The sequence below is a fragment of the Tinamus guttatus genome, unplaced genomic scaffold (assembly GCF_059628265.1).
Source record: "Tinamus guttatus ecotype Peru unplaced genomic scaffold, ASM5962826v1 Tinamus_guttatus_pri_ptg000202l, whole genome shotgun sequence".
Taxonomy (NCBI): Eukaryota; Metazoa; Chordata; class Aves; order Tinamiformes; family Tinamidae; genus Tinamus; species Tinamus guttatus.
The window spans coordinates 2,602,850-2,622,185 of NW_028288736.1; the positions used below are offsets into that span (position 1 = coordinate 2,602,850).

A 19,336-nucleotide genomic window follows, 5' to 3' on the forward strand; every position below is an offset into this window, starting at 1 on the left:
CTTGTGAAAATTGTATGAAGAACTGAAAGCTTCCCTGGCTAAGTCACTTGCTGATCCTCTGAGCTTGTGCCTATCGCTGCCTATCAAATGTAGGCAGCCTGGCAAAACACAGGAGAATCTTTTGAAAGCCAGGTATTTTCTCAGACCAGAGCTTTCCTGAATACATGATTACTACACTTCTCTCATCCTGTAACATGCACACTTAGCTACGTTAACCTATCAGTATGAAAATGCTGAAGAGCTGTGGAAAAGAGCTATGACCTGTCTTAATGGTAAACACACAGATCACTGGGTTTTTTCAAGGCTAATCTCCATTAGCACAGAAAGCTTTGTCAGATGAGACGTGACACTTGCCATGTGTAGAATTTGACTAAAAGGAAGGATCACTTATGCCTTTGTAAATGTCAACACATGATTTTTAATGTACTTCAGCATTTTGTGGTTGGTGAAGCAGGTCCTATCTTCTGGCTTTATGCAGTATGTGCATACAAAATCTGCAATTATTGTAGCTAAACTGTTAGCTGTAAAAGTTAATTATTATGGTATTTGGATGAATGTAACTAAATCCCTATGCATGTTCTTGAAAGCAAGACTTTTCCTTTTGTGAATCACACTGATTTCATATCAATGGATTTCATATCAACTATGTAAGAATAACGTAGTATCACAGAATATACTTAACCTTGTTATATAGTTGTCTTGCTATATAACTGTGCTGTAGCCTTGCATGTTTTGTTATGTTTGTTTCCTGAAAATCTTTGTATGTCATATGTGTGATTATTTCTTGTGGATTTTTTTTTTTATCAGGGTGATCCTGGTTCTTCTGCTGCAGGAATTAAGGTAATTTAGTGCTTATAGCAGTTGTATGGAGAAAAGAGGAGTGGCTGTTCTGCATTATTTTGTGATGCCCCAGACATTTCAAGTACTGTTAATGTTATGTCTAACCCTACTTTTTTCAGATTTTCTGTAATCTCTTTCATTTCTTTTCTTTTAGGGTGAACCTGGTGAATCTGGACGGCCCGGACAAAAGGTATTATTTGGAAATGTTCTCTTACTGTTTTCCTCTCTGTCAGATTTTGATCAATCCTGTTGCACAGACATTAGCAGTGGCACTTCCCTACTGTTTTGCACTAGGATGAGTCCAAGGCAGAACAATTTAACAGGCCAATTAATATCCACATTTGGTTTATGATCATTTTTTGTTTTAAAGGCACTAGAATGCTGATAGTAATTAGCATGAAAGGCAAGGTTAAAATAACGCACCTCTTCTAGAGACAGAGCACTTCTGCATGGAAGGTCTGCTGTGTTGCAGCTGGTAAAACTAACAAAGAATGGATGTGTTCCTTGAGTGATCACAAGCTAACCTTGCGTGTTTGACTGAATATTAATCTCCCAGTTATATTATTGCATCTCCTTAAGAAAAAATAACTATTACTCTTTTTGGTGGAGTCTCATACATACTCGTAAGGGGAAGCAAAGTGACAGAGGTGCGCAGTGTTTGAAAGGACAGAGAGCAAGTAATTCTGCTCCCTTCCTTTCTAGGGAAGAAATTCCCCTGGGTGCTGCACAGCTGCAGCTGGTTTTACCAATAGATCCAGCAAGAGCTGAAGGTGGGGAATTTTTCCTTTGAATCCATATTACTCCAGAGTAAGGTCTGTACCTTCAGCTGCCTTTCAGGAGAACAGGAGGCACCATCTCTTTCCTGGGAGAGCCAGTGAAAGGGCAAAGAGAAGGCACAGTGACACGACCAGATTTCTGATTTACAGGACTTGGTTTCCTTCTACAGCCTTCAGCACCGCTCTCACCTCTTATAACATTGAAAATTTCCTACTGCTGCCAGGGTAGGACAGAGTCAGATGAAGGCTGACTTCTCTGGTATTCCAGAACATAAACCCGAGAAGAGCTAAAATGTATAGGGAATGTCAGTACAGCTATAGTGAGTTATCCAATACTCAAGGCCTTTTGAAAGAGAGAGGAAAAAAAAAAAAAAAGAAGGTGTTGAGTCATTTTGCCTGGGAAATTATAGTTCCGATCAATTGTAACAGTCTAAACAAAGATGATTATGGTTGCAAATTCACTTCTTCAGTACAGTGCATTTTTAATCAGAAAAAGTGATCAAAGTAGTTTAAAGCTGTCTAATCTACAGAATCATTAAGACTGTGCTCTGCTTATGTATTAAACTAGAAGATGTACTTAAAAGCCTGTTGACATTCATACCCTCATTAGCTGGCTGCTGTGGAGGCAAAAACTAGCAGTGATTTATGAGCAGGCTGCTGCATCCCCCAATCCCCATGCACTCAGGTTTGATCTCTTTGATGCAACACAGATAAGCAAGAGGCTACACAGATAAGAGGTTTTATATTATCAGCTTTTTGAGGCCTAATATATTATTTGCACTCCACCCCACCAGTGCCAGTGTGCCACCTTTCTGTCCCCATAAACTTCTGGCACTTGCTTCAAGTCTCTCTGATTTCCTTCTTGCCCATCTGCCCTACCTGGCTTCTCCCTGAGGCAGGGGTACTACAGATCCCTGCTAGGGGATGGATCCAGCTGTGCACGACGGCAAGCAGCATCTCTGGCAAATTCCCTTGGAGCACCTTGTCCAGAGGGCACCCACGGGTCTACTCTTCCACCCTGGGCTTTGGAGGCCCTCATGCACCCCAGCCAGAGGCTCCTTTCCCGGACAGAGGCAGTCCCTGCCCTCAGCCTCACTCTGTCCTTTTCCCTCTGTTGTGCCCCATTCCTATTTCCTTCCAGTATCTTCCTCCTTCCTTCCTTATATATTACTTCTTCCACTTACTCCTTATCAGTCTTCTACATCTTCTAAGGACAGATAATTATCGAGCTGCCCACCTGAGTGTTACTTACCTGAAATGGGTTGTGACAGTGTTTGAGTGGTATGACAGGGCTGTGCAGGCCCTCTGCATTGCACAGGACTTCTAACAGCTTGCTCTTACCGCTCCAGCATTTAGCTGGATTTAGTATGCAGCCTCTCTTCCTTTAAAAGTCATTCTTTTTATAAAGTGTACAAGTACCTTTTGTTTTAAGGAGGATCTAGAAAAGACAATATGCATTCATCTAAAGCATTAACTGCAATGAAGCAATAGTGATTTAATTGTGTTTTACATTCTTTCATTTATCTTTGAGAAGTATTTTAATTGTTCTGTGTTACTTTGAATTTGAACTGGTTTTGGTGGATCCTGTATGCTTGTGGTGTGTGTGTACAGGGGTTAGCGCTGACCCAGGACTAAACTGTGGCCAACTGTACCAATACTAATAGATTTATCAGTTACAATTATCAAAATTATATACTTGAAAGTGAAACTTGGGCCTTCCCCAGTTAGATAAGAAAAAATAATGGTACAATGTCTGCAGTGTCTGTGTCATTGGCACTTATCTTTTGCACTCCAGCAGGAAACTGAAAGGTGAGAAATGGAAAAGTTTTGGAGCTACTGTTTGGTCAGGAATAGATGTAATGGAGGCTATTCAAAGACTCACGCTATTGCAAGAGTGACAACCAACTTCCAGCTTTAGAGCATAGATAAGTAGTGCAGCAGCAGCAGATCAAGTTCTATCGAAAATGATGCCCCAGCCTCCACTGTGTCTTCTAGCTTAATCATTTCAGAGTGGATTATTATTTTCTGTGGTTTTCGGCAGTGTGAGTAGTTAAAATTCTGCAGTAACTGAAATGGACAAAAAAGCTGTTACCACATCCTTCTGTAACATGTAAAATTACTGTATTTGGAATAGGAATTTGCCAACCCTCCATTGTATTTTTCAGTTTGTGGTAGAATTTAATCTTATTAACTCTTCAAGTTTATATAATATGGCTTAACTACAGCCTTGAATGTGGATACTGTCTATTGTGTATACATATGTTTATGTTTGGATGTATATGTGAATGTATGAATGTATTTTTGTGTGTATGCACACACACAATATTTTAATAGTGTAATCTATAGGGATCAGCCCAAGCTACAGAGTTGGACCCTGGATTTCTGTAAAGCTCAAGAGTTTATGAAACCTGGAGTACAATTTAACTTGTAATAACGGTAAAAGCTGGCTTCAGAGTGGGAGCTGAGCTTTGAGAAAGTTCAGAGAATTTTCAGATGCAAGTTCTGGTCTGAATCCATCTCTATATTAAAATAGAATCTCCAATCCTTAAAATAATGTTTTCCTCACATATTATTTTTATTTTTTTTCTGTTCATCCCTTTTATTTCCCTAAGCAATATCTTTCTATTTAGCTGTTTTTCTATTTTTTTTTGTCTTAGAATAATATGAACTTTGCTTCAAAATGTATACATTCAGTTTTCAACTTCTGTTACAAATTTTCCTCTTGAAAATGCAGTAATGTAGCTTTTTTAAATTAGTACTTTAAATGAACACGGCATTTCTGAGTAAAACAATAGCAAGGTACATTCCCACGAGCTTTCATGACACTGTTCATAGATAAATGCCGAGCACTGAGATGATGCTGCAAATAGGTTTATAAAAATGATGGTCCACTGTAACTAGGCAGTCCCACCTGAACGTTACAATTCAAGCTAAGCTGTTTTGAATTGCTTTGGAGCTAAGTCACAGTTATGCAGCAAAACATCTAGTTCATCACTGAAAACAGAATTAAGCATCTGTTATAAGTGGGGAGCTTCAGTGACTGTGTGAAACGAAGCAGTGCAGCTTGTTTTCTCCTCTTTCAGCAAGGGCTGTTGCTGAGATTTCCTTTTTGGTTTCACTGACTTGACTTTTCAGTCTGGGTTTCATCTTATCTTCCTGGGTTTGCAGTAAATATTTAAGTTCTTAAATGCACTGCGAGGAAAGTCATGTTAAGTCGCTCACTATGAAAATTTCAGTCCTACTGCTGATTAGCAGTCATCTGTGCTCTTTTATCTTATTGCAGAATATGCAGGGATGCTCACTGGAGGGTAACCATAACTGAATAATGTCTGTAATATTATGTAATTTTCCTGTGTAGGGTGAACCAGGCCTTCCTGGGCTTCCTGGACTCCCTGGGATAAAGGTAAATAAACTGTAGTCTCTGTGTTGTCCTGGGGGGCACCACACAAAAGAGGGAGGGTCTTCCTGAATGTGACTGAAATGGACTTCTGGTGCTGGTGTTCACATATTCAAGTTCTTGGTTTTGAACAGGGGTGTGTGCAGGAAGATTTCACAGTGAAAATTCATTGTGTTTTTAACAATATTTCTTAAATTAAAGTGTGCAGTAGAACATCACCTTGCCTAGGAAATAAAACCCTAATGCTTTTAAAAAATCTAATATAATGCTTTTTGTTTTTTTCAATTTTATATAATGGTAGTTAGTCAGCAAAGTTTTACTTGGTTTGCACTTTGGTGAGTACTTTCTAGTAGCAAAAGTCTACAGAAGCTTCTAACCAGAGAACTATAATCATCATTCACAGGCTTTAGAGAACTGCCTCTATCAGCTAGAATATTCTGTGCTCCTATTACACAGTAGTGATTTCCACTGACAAGTCAAAATATTTTAATAAAATTCTATTCAATATTAGCTACGGTGCCTGACGTAATACCTGGTTTAGTTACTGGCTTCCTGTTTGTCTGGGATCTTTAGGTAAGCTGATACAAAAGACATGTGGTGATTTGAGTTCTAGCCATAAGTGGTTGCAGTGGGAGTTGCAGCCACTTACACAGTCTGAGCCCTAGCTGTAAAGTGCTGCACAGAGCAGATATCCTGAATGAGGGCTGATTAGATTGGTTGCTTCTCTTTCAGAGCAAAGATTATTCTTCAGAGAACAAAATCTCAGAAACATTTTCTTTGCATCCCAACATGGGCCTGTGCATACCCCAGGAAGTAGTTTATATCATCTTTCATTAACAGAGGTAAAAGCCAAAGGCAAAATCCTCATCCTTTTGGTAGGAGTCAAGATTTATCTCATGCAATGTAACAGTTGCAGCAGTTTTCTCAAAAGACTTGTGAATTGCCACAGTATTCGAGAATAATGTCCCTTCTGCGGTTCTGGTAAATTGCAGGAAGAATTGAATGCGCATATTAAAGTTTGTATGTTGTAGTATCTGAGAATATAGTTCCCAAATAGGTTTTTCATTTTCTGGGAGAAAAAACCTATATCGACTAGTGATGATCATGGAGGAGCCAAGTTCTTTACAGAATCAAACCGTGTGTTCATAAGCACCTTTCACAGTAACCCCTGGTCTGCTTACTTTGCTGGTGGAGGTCTGTTGGAGGAGCTCTGTGTGGATTCCATGTTCATGCAGAACGTGCCTATCCATACATATCATCAACAAGTAAATAGAAAACTCTAAATTTAACTATATGGTCTGGGGAGTTTGTGGCTGTGAGCCCTTACTTGTCTGTGATGAAAAAGCTTAGAAATGCACCTGAGCAGGTACAACTGAAGGCAAAATGGGAAGTGAAAAGTAGCTGAAGTGTGGGAGTTTTGCCCACAATGAAAATTTGTGCCAAAATTCAGTGAGATACACTGGAAAAACGGCAGTTCTCTGAAGAATAATATAGCCCAGTAGTAAGTCTTTAGGAAAATGTTGTCTTCTACTCAAAACCTTGGGCTGAGTTAGGTGATTTGGTGACAAAATTCCCTCCATTGCAATTTTGCATCAAGGTAACCACCTTGATATTATGATGTAAAGCAAGTTACCAGAACTTGGATAGGAGATGGCAGAGCAGATCTGTGGTTACAACATTCTTAGAGGACAGTGCTTGACTCAAGGCATTTTTAAACTGCTTAACTAAGGTGCCCATATTAAAAGCTTCAGCTTAAAGGTGAGCCTGTGACAGGAGAAGTAGTAGCAGAAACCAGTGAATGTTTGGACTTAATAATATGAGCATTCATCAACAACAAAAACAAAATAGTCTGGCCTCTTTTCTCACCCACCTTTTTCGACAAAGAGCAGATTTGAAGCAAAACTGATGTTGGTTGAAACTAGCAGTGACCAGATAAAAGACTTGAGCATGGAAAAAATCTCGTTACTAGGGCTTGCAATCTACTTGTGTTTTCCTGGTGTTATTACACAAAATTAAAAGGAGTCTTATTTGCAGTGATGATTTCCTTCTTCCTGTATGATTTGTTGTTTGTTACATTTCTTCAGAGTTCCCATCAGAATTTTATAAAACTCACTAAAATATTTCTTTGTTACTCTAATAGTGATATGCAGTGGTGGTATAATACAACAGAAATAATACAAACCTCATGCAAACTCATTACAGCATGTATGAGGTTGCCATAGTGTTTGTTTTTCTTAACGTTAAAATGCTTTAGAGACTTCGCACATGTTCACATACCTGTATAGTAGCTCTCAGCAGGGATTTTGCAGTCCAGCCCCAGGCTTTCGGAGATGGACATGTGGTGACCCAAGCTGAGTACAAACAGGACAAAGAGACAAGGTTCTTTACAAGGTAGTGGCTACTTTGCCTCCTTTCCAGTGCATAGCAATTACATATTCTCATTGTGCTGGTATTATTTTACTGCAGTAGTATTCTGTTAACTTTCTGTTGTGTTATGCATGCACACGCATGCACTCTCAGAAGTCTTCTGCAAAAATTTCTGTTGACATCTCTGGCAGTTTAGAAGCATTAGGATTGCTACTATACTTTGTGATCTTTCTTCAGTATTACTTAGTTGAAATTACAGAATGTTCTCGGAATTTGTGTCATCTTATAATGTTCTAGAAATTTAACATATCTTTCATGTTTTCAGGCTCTTCAGCCTTAAGTTGTAAAAACAGATTTTCCAAATAGTTTTGAGTGGTTAGCCCTAGGTGGAAAGTGCATATGAAGTGCATTAATGTCTGCAGATGACTGGACCTAGCTTAAACCTATGTTCCCCAGCCAAATAGTCAAGGTACAGAAACAATATATTTTCTGGAGTTTAAATGAAGACTCTACTCTGCCTAAATTTCAAAGTGTTTTTGTGAGTGTCCCCTAGTTCTTTGTTGTAAGTCATATTTTACTGTCAGGAAGCTCCAGGAGGTAGTTCTTCTAGTCTTAAATATAATGGATAATAGTCCCTTTAAATCTTTAACTGTCAGTCGAATAACAAATTTGCTGTCTTCTGAATGAATCTGTCAATAGTCACAGGCTGATGAAAGGTTGTAGATAACTGCACACATCCTGAGCACTATTTACATTAAACCAGTCTATGAAAATGTAGTTGCCATGTCAGGCAGTGGACCATATCTTTCCAGCTGACTCTCATCTATCTTCTTGTGGATACAGAACATTCCTAAAGCACCCAGACCAGTTTTCTTGAAAGAGTACCCAAACTAAAGGATTACTAAATTCTAATCATTGGGAATTTTTCAGCTACTTGCAATACCCTTTTCAGTTAATAAATGTACCTTCCATAAAGCCCTCTAGAGCTTGGTTGAATGTGATATTGTAGTCTGAATGGATCACAGCCTCAGAAGGGCATGCAAGTACCATGGTTGAATTCAGAGTATGCAGCAGGGTCATTATAAATTATTTTCCTAGACTCATTCCCCATGTGCTTGCAGATGTTTTGGGAGTTCCTCTTGTTCTTTTTCATCTTTTCAGTATCATTTGGTGCCATGGAGGAAACACAAGCACAATCAGTTATTTCAAGACAGTGATGAAGCTGTGTGTGACATGCTGGAGAAACTTTACCACCTGTTGCTGTTTTGGAATGGTTGGAAATTTAATGAGCCCCGAATGTGCTCCACCATGTCATTCAGGAAATGAGTATGGCACTTAAACACGGAATATTAACTCATCACTGCAATAGCTCACAACTGACACCAAGGATACACAAAATACCTTCGATAAAACACAAACTTTGTCTATTTCTTTTATCTCATAATCTTTATGTGCTAATGAGAAGCATCACTCACTAAAATGAAAAGTATCTATTTGTAATGTCAGGCATCTCTAAAAATATCAAAATCAAAGGAGAAGTCAGGAAATATGAAAATGTTGCATTTGTGTGACGTTTAAACACTGCAGTCCTTGAGCCCATGACTGCAGAAAGAAGCCTGCAGCAGAACACAAGCTTCTTTTTAGTAGCAGCACTTTGCAGCTTCTGGCTTTTCTTCAGCATTTCTGGCATTTCTCTCCCCTTACTCCCCTCCTTTTTTAAGACCACTGGAACAAAGTCAATAAAACTGGTATTGAATGATTTGACAAGGAAAGAAAGACTTCCCCGGCCTTCCACATTTGGGAGGGGGTGGTTTTTGTGCTCTCAAATCCAGGAGAACTGGCTGAGCCCAATAGATTTGCCACTTCGCAACCAATTCTTTTATACGGTTACTCTGTACTGACTTTACCTGGGATGGTACCTGAGGAAGAGTTCAAAAGAACCTGAATAAGGATATGGGAATTTCAGCTGTGTCTTTTTTCTTTTAAATGAAAGAAAAGCAGTTCTGATTTTGATCTATATTTGAATTTTTTTTTCTCCGTAGTTAAAAATCTTATCCGTGATTCATAATACTGTGGAAGGACTGCTCCATACTCTCTCTCTCTCTCTTTTTAAAGGTTTAGTAGATTTGGTACTCCGTTCCTTAGTCTCCTTAATCTTTTAGAAACTATAGAAGAGATATACTGTATTTTTTTTTTGTCTGTACGCTTTCGTTTGGTGTCTGGTAGCACATTGAAAAGAATATAAAGTAAATGGCTGCTTCGAGTGTTTCATTTTGTAGCTTAATGCTATTCACCACCTAGACTTCAAATGCTTTTTCTCCCAGGAGTGCTTAGAAAGGTTGATTACATTTCCCTAATGCATTTTCCTTTTTCTGTTTTTAGAGAATCCATATTTCTATTTTTCTTCCTGTTCTTCTCTGCCAGGGCTTGTGATCAGGAAACTTGCCCTTCCTATTCCTTTCTCTTCCTGTTGTTTCCAGGAATCAATTGTTTTTGTCGAGGCTTAGATTTCTCTTTATCCCATCAGTGGCCATGCTCAGAGCTCTATTCCAGACTGGACTCGGGAGCTGGAAAGGGCCAGCTGACATTATGATAGATATTTCCAATTTCTGGATACAGAGAGCTGCTGAGCATGTTTACTGCAGCAAGTAAAAACTCTAGGAGTTTTTACTCATACCTCATACCTACTTTATGAAAATGTATACTCCTTATATGCATTTGCCTCAGTGGGCATGTTTATTGAAACATTAAAGTGAACTAATTTCCACCCTTTCTTAACTTGCATGACAATATTCTCAAAAGTGGGTCATCTCCTGGAGTAGAAGAAAAGGTGCAATGCAATCTAGGTAAAATAGTGACAAGTGCAACATAATGATGCATGTTCTCAGTGCAAATGAAAATTGATCTAAAAAATAGGATTTAGTCACTTGCATGTGGAGGGCTAGTTTTCAAAGTAGGTCCATGCATGCATAGGATTTCCAGAGTGGTAGTACAGAATCTAGCATATATCTGTATGCAGACAGTTATGTACTTAGTTTTGTTCCTGTCTTCCTAGCTATTTCTTTTCCACATGCTGTAGGAATAATCACTCACACAGGATAGACTGTGATTTTCCAGACCTAATTTTGAAAATGAAGACAAGAAAATGATATTATCACTGAATTGTATGCTTGGGGCAGGAGTGTTTACTGGTCATTCTTAAGGGTATATGCAGGTCTTAATAATCCATCAAAAACTATATGCTTCAGTTCATGAAAGCCTTTATTTTCTTTCTTGGAAAAGTCTAAAACGTAAGTAACTGAATAACAGGCTGTGAAGTTTCTCCTTTAAAGCTATTACTAGTTGGAAGATTGAGCTTGTGAGGATCTGTTTCACAGCATTCATTACAGCATCACTTAATTTTTCTTTGTATTGGAAAAAAAATCCAAATCTAAATTTGAATGCGACTGAATAATCTGTGAATCTAATACTCTATTGTATTCAGAAATCAAGTATTCTGTCAGCCACAAAAAAAAAGACTTAAGTAAGCTGAAAATATTTCCCAGACTCAGGTGTAACAATTTTAGATGGTCACCATTGAGTGCATACAGCAGCATTCATCATTTTGAATAGTAACAACAAAAAATCCTTTGATTTATCACCTAATATTTCTAAAGGAAACTCATTGGGACAGATTCTAATAATTTAGCAGATCAGTGCAAAGAATTAAAAAGGAAGCTCTCGTTACATGAAGTGTTTTTATTCTTTTAATCCTCAAAGTAGGTACCATGTTGATGTGAATTATAATTAGCTTTAAGTAAGAGGTTCTGGATATGACTAATGCATGAGAATTAATCAGAATTATTCCTGGTTCTTTTAGCACCCTTTCAAATCAGCGCACACTTTTCAAGCAGGCAGAACTTTCAAAAAGCAGTGGAAATTAGGTTCACTAAAAAGCAATCCATGCTGTACAAAGGAGGGCTAGTTGCAGAAGCTTCACATTTTGTACAGTTTTAAAGGTAGTACATTTCACTCTTTAACTCTTAGTGAGTCACAGTGGCTAAATGTGCATTTAGAAATTCAAAACAAGAACCATTTTTTGTAAGTTTAGAGACTGACATAGCAGTAAAGATATTTCTCCAGATATAATCAGTGAGTCAGACAACCTGTTTAACTGGCCGTTTTTGGAGGCAATTCCGAGTTGTTGTAAAAAAGCCTTAGCAAAGACCATATGAAATGGATAAGGTTTTTTTATCAGATTTCCTTTTACCTTACTCATTTCCCTCTTATGAGCTGAATACTGGTGCTTCGGGGATCATGAACTTGAGACTACATATGAGGTCCTTTAAAGCCCTTCCACAGTAAATATATATATATATAGAGAGAGAGAGAGAGAGAGAGAGAGAGAGGGATATGAGGTGCACTTCTCTCTGACTTGTGTAGTCTAAGGCTGGTTGAATTTCTGAGAAATCCCTTCCCTGGACTTGAGCGTCATGGCCTTGCTAAGCAGAGGTGGGCCTGAGAGGGGCAAGTGCAGCTCCCCTGATTGCTGCGGCATCGCAGCTGCTTTCAGGACCCCTGAGCACTGGACCCTCCCTCCTCTGCAGAAGAACAGTGTCTGGGCTAGAGGGCACTCTCAGAAACAGCAGATGGCAATTTCTGGAAAATCAACACAGGCGACTCGAATCAAATCCTGTCCATTATAACCCCATTGCTGCTATTCAAGTTGCCACACATTTGGGTTTTTGTTTGCTCACTAGCTTGTCTTTTAGTATTGCTGCTTCCATGGGATCTTTCAGAAGCATTAAAGGAAGAAATTGCACCATACTGTCTATGCTTTGAATATGCCTACAAGTAAGTCTAGGTAATATAGAAGACAAGCACGCCTTGGTCTCCTTCGGAGCACGTGCAGCTCCTGCTGTTCTCTGCTGCCTGCTTGGAGCACCGTGGGTCTGTGCTGCGGGCCCTGGGTGTGCAGCAGGCCTGCCCATGGGAGCAAGGTGATAAGTGTTCATGGGGACGTTTGTCCCAGTGCTGCATTAGACCTATGTTGCTCATAAACCTGTATCAAATTAGTAGTGATTAAAAAGCAATTAGCAAGACTTTGGTCTTCGTGCAAGTCCACATTTTAGCCAATGACAGGCTCTATCAAAGTTACAAGTGAGCAGTGTGTTTTAGGTCTAGCCTTTAATATCAAAATTAGTCTCTGCTTTATTCTGTAAAAGCTTTGATCAACCTGAAACAACCCGTTACGACTGTGTCTACATAATAATCTGCATAAAAATTTGACTGCTTCCAAAGTGAATTTCATGTCCTTCTAAGTGCTTTTTTAAAAATATTAATTCTGATGGAGTTCACATTGTGCTTGGTACACAGTGTGGCAGTTCAGGACTCTTTTCAATTTCACGCATTCTGCATTATCAGATAAGAGACAAAGATTGGCTTTAAAGAGGTTTGTGGGAGGTAGCATTTAATTTATTTTGTGACCCAGTAGTAATTCTGTATTTGGCAAATGCATAAAGGTGAAAATGAGAAAGCATAGAGGAAGACTCTTAGTCTCTTCAAAAATCATCATCTCAAGCCAATAAAATTGTTCTTAAAAATGTAAACAAATTGCTCCTATAAAATGGAAGCAATTCACAAGGCGGTTGTTTTCTTTAAGTCTCAGTTGCCTGTGTTGTATGATTGACACAATTGCCCCAAGCCCTAATAAATGAACTCAGAATGCTGAAATTCATCTAGTTGACTTCCTTTGCAGTGTGACATTTCCTGAGCAGTCATTTCATAATTATGCCAAAGGGTTAAACTAAAATGCACAAGGAGTCATTGTGCACTGATGTAAAACAGTATTTCAAAGGGAGGAATTCCTTGCTTTCCCTTCACATTCTACCTGCTTAGTATTTCTCCTTCTGGATATGTTTCCTGCCCATGCCTTAGAGCAGCTTGTGGTAGATTCTTACTAGATTAAACTTTGTTTTAATGGTAAAAAATTATGGTGAGATGTTTACAAAAGCATTATGAATTTTGGTGAGACTGATTCCTTGCATTCTTTTTAGCATTTCACAGTAGTTTGGGAATAATACTGAGCTTTCTAAAGCAAGATGCATAGGAGATGCTGCAATGATGCACACAGCTACAGTGATGTCAAATCAAAATGTGGTCCCAAGCCAGCCTTTATGCTTGCTTTGGTGCAGCAATGTGCCAGCTGACTGCCATGTGCCTAAAACAAGAACTAAACTCCCTTAGTCCTTGGCTTTCTAACTCCATCGCTTTGTGACTCTGGTATCCTGTTTGTGTGAAAAACTGATAGAAATTGTTTCTCCATGGCTTCTGCATTAGAGGGGCATCAGCATGCCTCACTGCTCTCTCACTTGTATTTTATGCAGCATTGGCAGTTGCTAATCTTGATAGAGACTCATTTACATTCTTGTTACCATGAGGTGGAGAGGATAACATAAAGCCAGAGACTGGCAACGTTGGCAGGGCACAGTTGCAGATACAGTGGGCAGGTTGGATGGGCACTGTGTTTGCTGCTAATGTCCCTCTGCTGAGCAACCGAGCCAGAAACTGCAGAGCCAAAGCTACTCTAGTTGTTACCTCACTGTGACTGATGCACAAGTGCTCACTTACTGGGTGTTTCCAGTTAATGTCTTATGCTGTGGGTTTACTCCAGAGATTTCAGATCTTAGAAGGGGCTGTGTTTCACATCATGTAAGAAAATGTGTCACATTTTTACTTAAAAACTTAGTTCAGATGGCAAATGAGATCTGTCCTTTAAGCTACTTGGCATCACGGCACTAGGTAGCAGGAGATTTCACATTCCTCTTAATGTAGTCAAATCCTAGCTCGTGCAGTTTTTATCTGTGATGACAACATGCTGTTGGATCATGTTCAATTTGGCATCCATCACAACCCCCAGTCTCTCTCAGCAGAGCTGCTACTGGGCCAGTCAACTCCTAGTCTCTACTGACACATGAGCTATTCCTTGCCGTGTGTACTAAAGTTGTCAAGTATGGTGTCACAGAAAATCTGCGCTCAGCTTATGCTGATGATGCTACCAGGCTCCTCCATTATCCATTCCGGTGGCTGTTGCAAAGCACCTTTCCGCACCTTTCCCTTGCTTCTTTGCAGGGGAGGCTGGCACTCTTGAACTGGGACTTTTTGTTGTTGTTGTTTTGTTTTTATTGTTGTTTGGTTGGTTTTTGTTCGGATGTTTTTGCCAGAACACATTTTGCAGTAAGTAGCCTATATATCTTGAGCCAAGTACCAAAATCTGACCCCAAAGCTGGGCATCACCTTGTGATTAGCACTTCTAAGCCTTAGCACTGAAAAGATTAAATCATGTAGTCACTGTGTGTTTCATGTACCAGAAGTCACAATTTAGCTGGGCGAGAAATTAGTCTTTGTAACCCTTGTGTTAAAACAATTTGGGGCTGTAAAGTAACTTGCTCTTCTAAAATAAATGAGTGCTTCCTCTTCTAAAACAAATGATTGAAACTTCACTTACTGACTTGAAAATACTTAGCTCTAACCTGGTGCTCCTCTTGCTGGCATACTATGATCAAGACAGATAAACTGTAGGGTCATTTTCGAAAGGCTGCAAGAAACAAGCTTCTGCATGACACATTTAATTTGTTTCTTGGTCTCTTTTGCATGGTTTGTTACTATCTAGCAATTCTAAATCAGGCCAGCTAGAACTTCATGTGGGAAAACTTACTACTAAGTTTTATTTTTACTCTTATTGCTTAAACTATTGAGCTTGAACTGTGAACTTGCTGTGGCCCTGCTTGTAACCATGGAAAGAGTTCCCTATTTCACTTAGCTTGTTAGAGACCTTCCTTACCTTGAACTGTCAATGACAGATGTTGATAAGAGCCCAGATAAAAATGCAAGGATGCTTCCCCCTTGCCCAGTACAGCATACCTGAACTTCTCTGCAGGTGACTGCATAGCAACTACATTATCCAACTGCCATATTCTCTGTTTCCATATGCTGTCAGTAATCATTTCAGTGTAGGATTATAACACATATGTGTGTTTAGCATTTTAAGGAGGTACTCACTGGAGATTTTTAAGTCATTACTAAGTTCAACAGTATTGTTAAAAGGCTTATAAGTAAGTTTTTGTTAGTTTGACTATCCTACTGATTTCTAAAGAGTAAATCTTGATTTTGATTTATGTGGAAAATGTAAGAATCCAAATCAGGAAATATTGTTCAGGAAAATCTGTGAAAGAAAACATAGGGCTTCTTATCCTGCCTTATTCCCCCATTCAGCCATAGAGGTAGGTCAGGTGCTTATAAGCTGGCCTAATGCTGCTGCGTTGCAGCTCGGCTTAACTCCTCCTCCTCTTTGTCTTTTACGTTTGCACAAATGAATGGGCAGGAAGAGGGCAAAGCAGAGTAGGATAAGAAGCTGTAGTGCTTTCCCAGCTGCTCACTGGCCAGAGAAGTTATCTGGGTGCAGGAAAGTGAAGCAATTCACTTTCAGAAAGAGCTGAGTGCCGTGGTGCTGGGAGTCTCCACCTGGCATTTCACTTTGGAACTGCTTTTTTTTTTGGGTGATGTAGCTCTTTCCTGTGAAAGAAAAACTGTACTGTCTGCCTCTTCTTTAGTCATTATTTTGTAATACTCTCACCCATTTGCACATCTGTTATGTGCTGCAGTATAAACTGCCTCATAACATACAGCCAAAATGAACTAGTCTTTTTAATTCAGAAATCACTCAGAGCCTCCCTTCTGCCTCAGTGTTACTTTGATATTTATTTGGTGAATTAGACTATAATCCAGGTTGCATGTTAACAGTCCTTAACCTCATAAAAACAATATGTGATGCCTTCTACTTCATTTGCAATTCATATGCTGTGTGATGGCTTGCTATAACAATTTATACTGATGAAAATTACCCGTAATGAAAAGTATGTCTGTGCAAGCATTGGGCAATTCAGGGAAAGCACTATTGAAAATAAACATTTATAATTACCTACTGCTAAATAAATAATCTAACATCCTCTCCTACTTTTAAAGGGTGAACCAGGTTTTATTGGTCCGCAAGGAGAGCCTGGGTTACCAGGGCTGCCAGGAACGAAGGTAAGGTTATTTGGCAGATGCTTTGCCCTAGAGGCAAAGTCAAATTCAACTTGCTTGGCATGTAGCAAAGATTGTGTCTGTGCTAGTGGTATAAGAATTTCTCTGAATCCATTTTTGTAAATGCCCTGGAAAGTTTAGAGTTCAGGGTAAAATGAAGTGCTTGAAAAAGTGAAAAGTCATAGTTCATGGATTAGCAAACATTTTCTTTTCTAGTGATGCCCTCAAAAAATGTGAGCACAGATGCTATATCCATTTCTGACTTGTTTAAGTTCATTGGTTACTTCTGTTTAATGTCAGGCGTCCCAGAAGTGAGACGTGAGGCAGCTGTGACTGTCTGACGAAGCTCTATTTCCATAATCTTGTTAAAAAAGGCCGCGGGAGTGTATGCAGATATTAGAACACTGACGCCACACACTTTACTTAGAAAATACATGTTTTCTTCTGGGGAGTTTGTTTCTTTTACCACATTGAGTTAGTTGTGTACTGAAGACAGTGCAGTTTTGGGTCATATTTTATATCTACTGCAACAGGGTGACAAAGGGGATACAGGCCCTTCTGGAAAGGGTGAGCGAGGTGACCCTGGAGTTCCTGGACCAAAGGTCAGTCTGATTTTTACACTGGAAATGTTTTGTTAATTTTCAATCTGTGAACACATCTTTTTTTGCTGGAAAACAAATAGAAACCTGGTGAGTGAGCTTTTAATGGTAATATAGTCAATTATCACAATTTAGTCCAGAAGGCAATGGCAGTTTTGTGTTCACAGCTGTAGAATTACAATCTAAATGAACTCTGTTGTTGGTCTACAAAGTAAAGACACTACTCACGTAAACCGTCATGGAGTTGACCTAATTTGTAGCGCTCGCACTTTGAGCATGGAAGTCTGAACACCTTGACCATTGTAGCTCTCAAGTGGAGTGCAGAGAAGATCCATTTTACATGCTGCTTTCTAATTCTGTATAAGAGAGATCATACTAGCTACATTTCAGTGTTTTCTTAATGTTTTTCACTATGTAGCTACTATCAGGCTTTACTTTCCTAACACAACCTGAGAACCTTAAGGCCCTCCAGCCAGTTAGCTTCTTTTTAATTGGAGCTTATGGGGAAAAAGCACGGTAATATTTTAATCTTCTTATCTTAGGATATTTAACTATCTTATCTATTATTTATTTATAGTATTTCAGGAGCTATGGAATGAATGTGGCTCATTCCTGCAAACGAGTGCTCATGATATCTACTGACTATTAATTCCAATGCTGCTTTCCTTTTGAAGGATGGAATCTGTGGCTTGTGCATGCTGATATGAAGGGATCTGTCACTCTAGAGGCTATTAAATTCAGGGCCCTTTCAGATTCATGATCTTGATCATGTGAAATGAAGTGTTTGATCCTCCTGATTTGTACTGTAGTTCATTGTTACTAATTTCTTTTTCTTTGCACTCTCATTCTTCTATCATCTTCCTCTTGTCCATCTTCCTTCAAACAGGGGAGAACAGGTGAAGCTGGATCTAGAGGCCCCAAAGGGTCAAAGGTCAGTAGTAACAACTCTGTCTTTACTGCAATAATTAACTGAGTGGTATCTGTGATTGAGTAACTTGTAACATCTTACAGGAGCTTCACTTATCTTAAAAATACACTGTAACAGTTCTGCAAACTACAGATGCAATTTTCCTTATAAACAAAACATTCTGACTTTCAGTTTTAGCTGTTGGAATCAAATCCTGTGTATTTCAAACACTGTGATTATAATTTTTCTGATTATTGTAACAACTATTCCTTTGTTTGCTCTGTTTTTCCCCATTCTGCTTAGTTTGTCAGTGGGTAATCTGTGCAGGTTAACCCACCCAAGTGCCTCAATCAGCTCCTGACTGTGCCTGTGGAGCATAAATAAAATTCCCAGGAAGCTCATGAGCAGATTATCACATCAGAGAGAGCAAAGGAGTAAAGGAGTCTCTTAGTAGCCTCCAGTTCCTTGGTACCTCCCAAACACACCAAAAGGATTCCCTTTGTATCAGAAAAGACATACAATTTTTCAGGAGGTCTGCCTGCATAACTACCTCGAAAATCTGGCCCACAGAAGTCAGCCTAGTAGTTAGGAACTTTATTTTTGAGCAGCTCCAATGCCATGTATGCCTCCTGCTGCCCAGACAACACTGAAAGGAAAGATGGATGGCACCAGTTTGATTATGTCTTGCCATCAGTCTCCTTTCCTTCATTGTGTCCATGAAAACTTTCTATTTTCATTTTTTTCTGTTAACCAGAAGATGAATTAGTCATTCTCCCCCAGGATATACCAAATGTTCTTAGATCTCAACAGGAGCCAAAGTAGTAGCTCTTAACTAAATTGTTTTTAAGTTAAATAAAAATATTTAAGTTTGCTATGAAATTTCAGAAGTGAAATGAAGTCACTGAAAGCTGGGATATGAATACAAATATAAGTATATTTGAAATACCCTCCACTGCATGAAACATACTGCTAGTAGCCAACAGGAAAAAGCTGAGAGCAAGATGGTAAACGTCCTAAGCCTACTACAGTAAAGGTGTAAAAGAATTCTTTAATGCTGAAAGCATTTGTAGTCTCAGAGCAATGAGGTTTAGAAACTTAGTCATGATAACGAGGTTTTTGCATTTAGAAACGTATCTTGGAAAAGTTGTTGAATGATTTCAGACTTAGGCAATTGACTGATTTGATTTCTATAGCTTTCCCTTGAGGCTTTTGATAATGGTGGCATTAGGAATAGTGAAATTATGTAAATTATTAATTTTGTAGCCTGTTTTATGGGGAATTCTTTGATATTTTTTATTCTAGCCCAATACAGCACTAAGAATTCACAGAGAACCAAACATATGATTGCAAATACTACCTGCAGATTTTGAAGGAATTTATCTTATCA

The 19,336-nt window shown here is 38.9% G+C and overlaps 1 protein-coding gene across 1 annotated transcript in view; it reads left to right on the plus strand.

The window, feature by feature from the left end:
• Positions 1-19,336, plus strand: part of COL25A1 (collagen type XXV alpha 1 chain) — a 64,529-nt gene that overhangs the window by 14,793 nt on the left and 30,400 nt on the right. The window contains exons 6-11 of the mRNA XM_010226093.2: positions 808-840; positions 995-1,030; positions 4,975-5,019; positions 16,384-16,446; positions 16,977-17,045; positions 17,929-17,973. Of these exons, the coding sequence (XP_010224395.2) occupies positions 808-840; positions 995-1,030; positions 4,975-5,019; positions 16,384-16,446; positions 16,977-17,045; positions 17,929-17,973 (291 nt within the window). The remainder of the gene's footprint in view (positions 1-807; positions 841-994; positions 1,031-4,974; positions 5,020-16,383; positions 16,447-16,976; positions 17,046-17,928; positions 17,974-19,336) is intronic.